At 42.9% G+C, this 11,250-nt stretch overlaps 1 protein-coding gene across 1 annotated transcript; it reads left to right on the forward strand.

The window, feature by feature from the left end:
• Positions 1-449: 449 nt before the first annotated feature.
• CSUI_003030 (flavoprotein subunit of succinate dehydrogenase) lies at positions 450-9,343 on the forward strand. The gene is made up of 9 exons (XM_068063228.1): positions 450-523; positions 2,022-2,135; positions 2,668-2,796; positions 3,506-3,658; positions 5,065-5,150; positions 6,450-6,571; positions 7,517-7,637; positions 7,923-7,994; positions 8,491-9,343. Exons 1-9 carry the CDS (start codon positions 502-504, stop codon positions 8,572-8,574), a joined length of 903 nt encoding a protein of 300 aa, XP_067924796.1. The 5' UTR covers positions 450-501; the 3' UTR covers positions 8,575-9,343.
• Positions 9,344-11,250: the final 1,907 nt, after the last annotated feature.

An 11,250-nucleotide genomic window follows, 5' to 3' on the forward strand; every position in this document is an offset into this window, starting at 1 on the left:
GGTTGATCAGAGATAGATATGTATCTTCACATTCACACCTTTCGTATAATACGTCTCTATCTAGTACCTGGAACTTCTCTATGCATATCAATCAAAAAGCAATAGTAACCAGACAGGCAACATGTAATACCTTTCTCTCTCTCTCTTTTTGCCTCTATGTATCTATCTGTAGCTGTCTGTCTCCCTATGTGTATCTATGTACGTATGAACTACCTCTTTATGTGTATCTATGTCTCTATGTAGGTGTGTGCGTAGAGTCTTGTTCACGTCTTTTTATCTTTCTAAGTCCGAGTGAACTCTCCGCATCCCAAGCATGTATCACGAAGACCTTCTTCTTCTCTTTCTTTCTCTTCTTCTCGCTCATTGAGTCTCATTGTCTTCGTCATTTTTTGTTTCTTTCCCTTTCCTCTTTCTTCTTGTTTGGTTCCTCTGTCTTCTTTGGATTATAGATATGCCCCTACAGCGAAAGACTTGGCTAGTCGTGATGTCGTCTCTCGATCCATGACAATTGAGATTCGCGAAGGTAAGAAGAAGAACAGGGCTTTGCTTGAAAGAGATCTTCATTCATGTCTGTATAAGTATATATAGATATATCTCTCTATGGATGAAGACATATGTATGTACGAGAGTTGTGGAACTCGCTTAGAAATGCATCTGGAAGTATCATGGCCAAGAGCAACACACCCCTCACACCTCCCCACGCAAACGTAACTTTCCATGCCTATCTTCTTCTTGTTGTTCGCTATGGTCCTCTTCACCTCCCCCCCTTCGTCACCTCCATCATGATGAACCTCTCCATTCTTTTTCTTCTTTTGCCTTCTCTTTAGTCTTCTTGTCTTATCTCTTACTTTCCAATACCAACACAATGACGCACTGCAAGACAGGATACCGACATACAGATCCATCTGACTATCTACTCATTCACATTTTTCCGTACATTCATAGTCATACATACCTCCTCCTAGAAATCCTCCATCTGTAATCTACCTCCTCAGTCTATCTGTCTGTCTACCTATGTCCCCATCCATCTTTAATCTGTCTATCTATCTTTAACATATCTATCTACTAGCTATATCGAGTATAGACTACAGGTGAAAAAGTGAAGAGAACCAGCACTGACGACGGGGGATTCAATAGACACATGAAGAAGAAGAAGAAGAGCGAAGCGACTTTCTCTTGGCCAGCCAGCACCACAGGAGATAGATAAAAAGCAGGAATCTTCTTCACCTTCATTCTTCTCTTTGTCCTTCTTCTTCTGTGCTGCGTCGTTTCTCAAGATATCATGAACATGCAGATGGGAATTGACGTAGCAGGGGGTTGTGGTCGGATGCAATCGAACCGAAGCAGTCTCTCTCTCTCTCTCTCGTTGTTGGTTTGCTTCATCTATCTCGGATACTTCAAGAGTGCATGTCGAATTTTTCTCTTTCTTTTTATCTTTCACTCTTTGTCGACTTTCTTTATTGCACACCGTCATCTTCCTCCTGTAGGCTTCTTCTGGTTTGGGCGTCTATCTCAGTCATTCATTTGTCGGTTCTTCTTTCTCCCTTCATCCCTCGCTGACATATTAGTCACTCATGTCTCTCTGTGTATGGCGTGATGGCGTCACTCTATGCAGATAGAGAAACTAAAGATAGAAAGAGAGATCCATTCAACATAGATCAAAAAGGGTTGGATAAATAGATAGATAGATAGATAGATAAAGCAGGAGAGTTTTCAATAAGACAGTTCTTCTCTTCAGTTTGAGGAATACCAGTGGTAATTGATCGATTAAGTTCGTGAGAAGAAGAAGAAGAACCAAAGGAGAGGTAGAAAGTCATTTATTTAGATAGAGGTTTAAGAGGCTACGGCCCTCTCTACTGAAACCGATAGGCTTCTCTACCTAGTATCAACATAGACATAGAGGCATACGGAGCGAAGAATCACTTCTCTGTCTCTCTTACGTCCTCTCTCTCTCTGCTGTCTTTTCTTTTTCTCTCTTCTCTTCTCGTCTTTCTTCTCCTGTCTCTTTCGTTCCTGTTTAGGTCGTGGATGTGGACCTAATCGAGATCATCTTCACTTGGACCTAACGCACTTGCCTCCCTCCACTCTTCATGAACGTCTCCCAGGCATCACTGAAACCGCGAAAATCTTCGCAGGTAAAACAGCCACAAAGAAGAAAGAAAGAAAGAAAGAAAGAAAGAAAAAGAAAGAAAGAAAGAAAGAAAGAAAGAACTATCCATTCGTTCATCGATCGACTGTGCTCTTTCTGAGTTGCTTATTCCATGGAGAAAGTAGTAGGAGAAGAAGTTTGTACATCTAGATAGGAAGAGACAAGTATGTGTATCTGTCTATCGATCTATCTATCTATATGCACATATGTATGAGAAGCTTCGGATGACAAAGTCTGTATATATATGCATATATATAGATGGATAGATTTCTATCTCTGTCTATCTCTCCATAGAGATATATAGAGAGATAGGATTAAAATGTCGGGGTTATGAGATCTACTCTTTCTTTCAGGAGGGGTTTTTTCTTCTTGACTAAGAATTAGGTTCTTATCATGCTGATGGGTCATATATCTAGAATACACTCTCGTAGATCTTCCACTTTCATTCTTTTCTCTTCTTGCGTTGTTTGTTTCTCTTGCCTCTTCTTTTTCTTCTATCTTTCTTGGTGTGTATGTAGGCGTGAACGCCGAGAGAGAGCCTATTCCTGTCCTTCCTACTGTTCACTATAACATGGGGGGAATTCCTACCAACTGGAAAGCTCAGGTGTTAACAAGCTCTTCGCGATCTTCTCAGACAGCTGGTGAACGTATGTGACACGTCTCTCTATCTCTCTTTTTGAAGTCTTTCTAAGCTGTGGACTTCCTCTCTCTTCCCTTCTTATCTCTCGGCCACAAATTGTTCCTTCTTTCTTTCTTTCTCTCGCTGTCTCTCTCTGCTTCTCTGTTGGCTGAGGAGGGGGAGAAAAAAGTGCATGTCTCTCTTGGCTAGTCAGATCCAACTCTGTGACCGTACAGTGGTAGATGGATAGACACTTGTATATCCATGTATCTATCTACATAGAAACGAGAAGAATGTGTTCTGGCACTGTATGCATGTGTCTTCCCCTTCTGTATTTGTCTCTCTATAAATATCTCCATCTCTCTGTATATCTCTATAGAATCATACATAGATGCCTGCGCTTGTGCCTTTGAGTAGAGTTGGTGTTGTACGTGTGTGTAGTAGGATAGCTTCTCAGTCAGTCCCTTGGGCGACCTTCTTCTCACTCCCGAAGGTTTAGAAATACATATACCCACACAGCTCTGCTCTTGAAAGAGAGTTAAGAGAGTCATGTTCTTTTCGTTCTCCTTCTTGTCTTGTATTTTTGTGTCTACGTCCACTTTTCATCATCCACAACTTCTCTCTCTTACGGCGACCTCTCTTCTTGTTGTTCTGCTTATCTCTCTTTTCTTTCTTTCCTCTCTCATCGTCTTTTCTTCTTTTCTTTCCCCCTCTGTTCTGTATGATGTGTGTTGCAGAAGAAGATAAGATCGTAGAGGGGTTGTACGCAGCAGGAGAGGCTGCATGCGCGTCGGTTCACGGAGCTAATCGCTTAGGCGCGAATTCTCTCCTGGATATAGTTGTCTTCGGGCGGGAGGCAGCCCGGACGATCACTGAGGAGTGTAAAAAGAGTAAGAAGAGATCTGACTTTCAAAATGAGAACTCGAGAAAAAAGAAGAAGAAAGACGGATGGGGGGATGATGTCTGTCATGCTCTGTTTACTTCTCTCTTTCGAGGCCTTCTTGCCTCGTTGATTTTCTCGTCTATCCTCCGGGAGGCTTCTAGAGGACAGCCAAGGAGGAGCATAAGATGCTCTCCATACCAAGAGCGTAGAAAAAATGCATGCATACCTGGGTGGATGAATATATATGTATACACCTCATGAGATAGATAGATAGATAGACGTGAAGAGGTTAGGTGGAAAAGAGATGATCTTCTCGAGAGATTTTCTCTACGGACTTTTCACCTCCCCTGTTTCGTTCTCTCTGAGCTGTTTTCTGAACCCCCCTATAAAATATCTATCTATCTCCCTATCTATCTACAGATCCATCCGTTTGTCTATATGTCTATCCTTAACCGATCTTTACTTTATCTTTCTGACTGCCTAGTGTATGTGTCTCTCTTTCCTGTCTACGTGAGTCTTCTTTTCATCGATCGATCGGCCTGTCTATATCTATAGGGAGCACAGGTGCATCTGTAGATATCCCTCTTTGAGAGCGCGGATACCAGGCTAGACTGCCTACAGCGTACTTAGCGTAGACCTGAGAGCAAGTGTAGTAGGAGTGTGTTTCTTTCTCTCTCATTTCTTTCTTCGATAAACCTCACGTATCTCTCTTCAAGTTTTCCGGTATTTCTCCTCCGTCTCACCGTCTCAAGACTTCCCCATGAAAGTTTCGTCTTTAATGCACTTCAAGAGATTTCCTTCTTCTCCTCTCGAGGTCAGTCTGATGCATGAGATAGAGAGTCTCGATCACCCGAAGATCGCGAGTGTTCGATCTGTTCTTTCCTAACCCTTCTCTCCATCCACACAAGTTAGAAAAGAGATTGCATGCGCATACATATATATATATATGTTTACATAGCGGTATATCCATCCATACATATTTATCGATATATGTATCTATAGAATATGTGTGTGTGTCTGTTGAATTTCTTTTCCGTAGAGAAGTCGAAGCCTACCCTACCTCCTAATGCAGGCAAGTCTTTCTTCTTTCTTTCTTTCTTAGTCTGTTTCTTCTACTTCAGTTCTTTTGTCTCTTCATCTCTCTTATGCTCTTTCAAGATGATGTGTTTAGTCAAGCTGCCATAGTCTAGAAAATCCATACCATAAAACAAAGAAGAAGACACGCACACAACAGACAGAAAGGTATAGATGCCCCTCAATGTATGTATGTACGTATGTATGTATGCATAGATAGATAGTTAGATAGATAGATAGATCTCTTGTGGAAGAGAGACGATGACGTGTAGTGTGGCCAATCTATCCGAGAAGAAGAAGAAGATGTCGTGTATGTAGTCTTTTTTATTTGTGTCTCAGGAGAAGAGACAATAGCGAGGGTGGATAAGTTGAGACATGCCAATGGACCTCTGAGTACAGCCCATGTACGTCATCGCATGCAGAAGGTAAGGAGGAATATGGAGAAGAAGAGGAAAAGAAGAAGAAGAAGTCTTCTTTTCTTTCACCTTACAGACAAGTGTCATGGAATACACCCGACTTCTTATCTCTCAGGGATTGATTGTCTCTTCATTTCTTACTCATATGATCTCTTGAACATCCTCTCTTCCCTCTCTCTATTCTGTCCAACATAAATTGGCGCATAATGAAAGAATCAAGTATCCACTCCTACGATACGTATGTATGTATGTATTTGTATGGATGGATATGTATATATTTGTATGTCTGTGCAGGAATGTGTATATATGTATGTATAGACAGATAGATAGATGTGTGCGTGCAGCTACGTTTGGTGGTGTATGTTCATGACAGTTGTGGGTGTACCTCTTCCTTTCTATGTCTCTTGAGATATCAGTTACATCTTGGATTCTATTCATTCATTACTTGGTGGTTCTCATAGAGTCGTCTCCTGCTTCTCAGTCATGTTTGCTCTTCATAGGAAAGCGAAGATTCAACCCTGCCCCCTATCTCTGAACGAATAGGCATGACTGTGGAGTGCTGTCTATATACGCCTATCTACCTGCCTATCTATAGATAGAGAGAGGCAGAGAGAGAGAGATAGATGTATACACATATACATGTATAATTGTATGCCCATGTGTTCTCATAGGTACTCTTGCTGCGTCTATTCTTGTGCACTTGTATAGAGGGCGTATCAGTCACCAGATGCCCAGAGATTCCTCTCTCTATAGACAAAGGGAGATGCATATGTGTATAATACCAGATAGACAGTCTTGCTCTCTATCAGTACATACAGATAGATATAGATGCATGTGCTGCTATGTGCGCTTCCCTGTATATGTAGATGTACGATTCAGTTGTTTCTTCTCTTCCCTTCATCTTCGACAGAATCCCACGAAGCTTTTCTTTCGTGTTCATCTTCATGCTAAAGATTTGTTTGAAGATACTTTAAACTATCGAATTACCCCACCCAGACAACTCAATGCCAGTCAATCGTTTTGTAATTCCTCTATACAAAACCACAAATTGCAGCTGATACCGCACCTAAAGATAACACAAAATGGAAGTGAGCTCTGATCGAAACATACACATGTACATACAGATACGTAGCTATACATATTTATCTCTATATGTGCGCCTAGGCGACTTCGAGTCACCCGACAGCTCACGAGTGTCTCTACACTGTGTATACCCTCAAATCTTCTTCTTCGTCTTTTCTCTTTTTCTTTCGGCTTATATTCGGAGAAGACACACACCTACGTGTTTGTGTTCGCTTGTTCCAACAGACTATGCAAGATCATGCAGCAGTCTTTCGTACAGGAGAAGTGCTGAAAGAAGGGGTGGAGATGATGAAAGACGTTGCGAAGAGCTTCGCAGATATTGGCATTAAAGATCGATCTCTTTCATGGTAAGAAGAATACATCAAGATCCATTCTCTGTCTCCGAATATAAGCCGAATCCAAGCAAAATGAAGAGGGTGGTGAATCTTAGATTTCTGGACTGAAATGTAGATCTAGTGAACGCATGACTTAAAGAAGATGATCTAGGACAGCGGTCTTCCCGAGAGAGTCTTCAGCGTTTTTCGGGAGGCAGAAGAGAAGAAGATAGATGAGAGGCGAGTCTCCCCCCTTCTCCGATTTCTGTTCTAATGACAAACTCTCTGATTCTGCCTCTGCACTTCTTGGAGGTTCCTTTCATACAGAGAGGTCAGTTAGGGGGGAGTAGGATGGAACAAAGCAAGAGAGAGAGCTTGTCGCTCCGTGAGAGGGGGCTGTCTGTATGTGTAAGAAGAAGAAGAAGAAGATGAAGTAGACAACGGAGAAGGGCCGGAGTGATTTCTCTTCTTGTCTTGCACCCACGACGTCACTGTTCTAAGTGCGAAAGGAACGAACGGGAAACCGATCAATTTTTACACCTGGATTCTTGAGGCAGCTCATTGTAGAGAAAGAAGAACAGCTAAGTGAAGAAGACATCCAGACGAACGGATCTATGTATCTATCTGATTTATCTGTGTCTCTTTCTAGTGTATCGGTGTTTATCTATCTCTATGTCTCTGCATATCTGTATTTGTCTATCTCTCTTGCTCTGTCTGTCTGTCTCTCTCTTTCGGTCTCTCTGTATTTATCTGACTCTATTTCTCTATCTATCTGTATTTATCTATCTCTGTTTATCTGTACTGATGTGTATCCGCCTCATTCGAGTCTATGTGTTCTTTCTTTCAGTCACCATGCTCTGATAACGTTCATTCCTTGCAAAGTCCGGGAGTGAAGAGGAGAGAGAGAACAGAAGGCGAGCTCTTTCTCTCTGTGTACGATCTCTATCTTGTTTCTTTCTCTTTCTTTCTCTTTTTCAGGAATACAGACTTGGTCGAGACTCTGGAACTTCAGAATCTGCTGAGCCAGGCAGTTCAAACCATCGTCGGTGCCGAGGCCCGCAAGGAAAGCCGAGGAGCTCACGCCCGTGAAGACTATAAAGTATGAGAACTTCACCATCCATCTCCACACTATAGAGATATACAAAGAGACAAAGAGATAGACAGAGAGACGACCTACCGACTCTATCTATCCGCTGATAAGAGGTGTATACGTGTGGGGGAGATGACTCGAAGGAAATAATTAGAGAGGTATAGGAAGACAGATGATAGAGTGTTATAGATAGGCATGTATCTAAGTTACAAACTTCGACCTGTGTGTGTGTGTTTAGATGAGGCGAGTTCATCTTGAGCCTCTCTCTTCGTTTTTTGCGTGTGATATGAACAGGAGAGAGATGACAAGCACTGGATGAAGCACACACTCTCTTGGCAGACAGTCCCTGACGTCGAGAAAGCAGAGGTAAGAAAGAAATGAAGTAGAAGAGAAGCAGGAAGGAAGCGAAGAGGAACAAGATTGAGAGGAAAGACAGACGTCCTATTTGGATTGCATGCGAGGACAACTTGAGATCAAAGAAAGCAGGCCGTGCGGCCATTAGAGAGTATAACCGTCGTAGGAGATGTGAAATAGAAAGAAAGAAATGAATGAATGAAGCATGTTTCTTCTTTTCTATCTTTCGTCTTCTCACCCCTCTCCTCTTGTTCGTTTTCTTCAGTATATAAACGGGGTTGTCCTTGAAGTTTCATAGAGGGGTGAAGAAAGATAGACATTCGTGATCTCCTCTCACCAGGGAATAACTCAGTCTGTCTATACGACCCCTTGACGCTATCTATACGTAGACATCTACATTTATCGTACCTCTACGCATGCCGCACGGCTGTCTTCTTCTTATTCTTCTTCTTATTCTTGTTGTTCTTTTCTCTTCTCTTTTTTTTTTTCTCTTTCTGTCTTGCCGCAGTTCTCTTTATCTTACCGGAAGGTGATCACAAAGACTTTGGATAATGAGATGGAGTACATCCCGCCAGCTAAGCGTGTCTATTAGTTTATGAGTGAAGAGAAACAAGCAAGAATTCTTCCTTTCACAACAGAGAGAAGAAGTTCTTCTCCAATGAAGAAGAAGCTCGCATGCAATCAGGGAACATCCGAAGAACACACTTCAAGAGAAAAGGAAGAAAAGGACTCCAGACTCTTAAACTTCTAGCAAGACTCCTTCGCGCATCATATCTTCCTCTCTCTCTTTCTCCGTCGCTTCCTCTCCCTCTGACTAACCCCGCCCCCTTGTACTTACCACCTCCGTATCCTTCTTTTCTCTCTACGTTCCCCCCCTTCCCCTCTCTTCAGCTAGATTTCTTTAGGGTTGTTTTTCTCGTGCTATGAAATCGAACTGTAGGAGATCCTTCACCTTAGTTAGCATAGGAGCACCAAGCCAACTGAATATATTAGTACCAGTAGGTATTGCCAATATAACAACACCTAGAGGATGAAGATTTCACTGTAGTAATGCTCCCTGTCTGGAAAAGTGTATTTGAATGAGAGAGGGAGCTCTGTCTTGGAAGAAAAGAGCATGCGTGGATAAGATTGGGTTTGAAGGCTGTGACAGGCGAAGGGTATCTTGTGTTTCCCATGCAGCTTTCGTTTTCTTCTCTATCTACTAAACAATGAATGACAATGGAGCGAATGTCTGTCTTTGGTTTCATAGGCTATCTGGATCTGTGTTTTTCTTTTGATTCATGATGGATTGGTTATCTGGTTCGTTTCTGATCGTTTTTCGTTCCTCTTCTGAGTGACTACACCTACTAGTAGAGCGGGGTCGTGATTTGCAGGTGGAGCGCTGCTTATCTTTGTGGATGCGTATGGTGATGTTCTTCCTTACGTAAGCCCTCATCGGAGCTTCAAAAAGAGAACATCGACAAGTCACTGACATGAAGAATTAGGAAGATAGACAGACAGGCAGGCGATCCCAAGGTTTGCGATTCAAGTCGTGGCCGTATCTGTACTTGATGTTTTCTTGATCTTCTGTTTGAGCTTCTCAACAACTGCCTCACCTAGTCAGGTGGTGCTTTCCCCGTAGTGACGAGCAATGTAGATTTATGGGCGGTCCCTTCTTAGCTTTACTTCACACCCCACTCCAGGCCCATCCTTGACACTCTTAGAGAGATAGAAGGGTCATATCTCCGAGGGAAGGTGATGAGGACACAGATGAAGTGTGAAAAACCAAGAGAAGTAGACCTTTCAATAAGTCAAAGAGATGCAAAGGATCATTTTGTCATGCAAATGCGGACATGGAGAGGAGAACAACTGAAAAAACGGTGAAGATAAACAACGGAGAGGAAGAGGAACAACGCAGGTGCTTCATGCAAGCGAATGTCGCACCACGACCCAGACATCATCGATCGGTTCTGCGCAGAAAAAGCAGGAATTGAGCAATGTGCGTCAGTATGGGATCCTCGTAGGGGAAAAAACAAAACAGAGAAGAAACACTTTCAGGGGAAACGGGCAAAGAAAGCGACCTCGCTGTCTACAAACACCAGTACAGAGACTTCGCCTGCAGCAAAGAAGAGACTAGTGTGATGCACTCTGTCAATTCCAACACGGATCTCTTAAGGTGGTGTAAAGAAAGAACGCCGGGCAATGCCAGTATTAGAGTAGAGCATCGGCAAAGAGTAACGAAAAGAAAGACGGCATATGTACACCAGACAACTCTTTCATATTGATAGACTGTATGATGTACCTTGAGGTAATGATCTTATGAACTTGGGTTCGAAATCCACAGACTGGATCGTCGAAGATTTAGCTGCTCAGCCCCCCGAACATGTTCTAGCTCCGTATTCCTTTCTCTACAAGGTGATTTTCACAACCTTTGGAGAAACGCTTTTGTTCGATGTAGACGAGAAGTCTTGTGGGTAAACCGCCTCCATCATGGAATTCTTCTTCTCACCTCTTTGCAGACAGATGTACGGCAAGTTATCTGCAGGTAATCCGTGAAATTATCCGAATACTCCGCGCAGCCTGTCGTATAAACATCACTCACCCCGTGACCTGCACTGTCAGAAGAGACTGATCCTACGGAGCCACGATGGAGATTATTTGGTGTGTTTGATCTCTTTTTCTCGCTTTGTGAGGATAATGAATCTTCTTTCGTCTTGCCTCATGATAGGTCTACTAAGATAGCAAAGACATCTCTCGAGTTTCTCTCTTCTCTCATTGTTACTATTCCATAAAAGAGACAGAGAAGACAACGCCGAATGCAGTGAGTGATTATCAAGCTGCTGTCCGAGTCGCTCAAAAGACAAGGGTCTTTGTCTCAGCCCATCTCCTCAACTTTCACCCAATAGTAGCGCCTTCGTTGTACGGGAGCTTAGTCATTTACGGGCGTTTGTTTGTTTTGAGTAGAACAAAAGAAGTCTGTCTTTTCTTTCCTAGCTTGTGCCTGCGACGCAAAAGGCGACTACTCGGGGACTGTCTCTCTCTGAAGTCTCATAAAGGAAAGAGAGAAGGACGGTAATGTAGACCTTCCTGCTTCTAGATCCGTCTGTTGTGTAGGGATGAAAACTGCGAATTTTGCATTACTGACATGTGTTTTCTAGGTCCCCCGCCGCCCAGGGGCACGCCACCGTCCGGTTAGGCAACCGCGAGAATGCCAGCCAAGTCTGAGACTTCCCCCATCTGTTCATGATGTATGATGACATTCAGACCTGTATGAGTGTCTGTCCTTTGA

The sequence above is a fragment of the Cystoisospora suis genome (genome assembly GCF_002600585.1).
Source record: "Cystoisospora suis strain Wien I chromosome Unknown contig_1289, whole genome shotgun sequence".
NCBI classification, from domain to species: Eukaryota; Apicomplexa; class Conoidasida; order Eucoccidiorida; family Sarcocystidae; genus Cystoisospora; species Cystoisospora suis.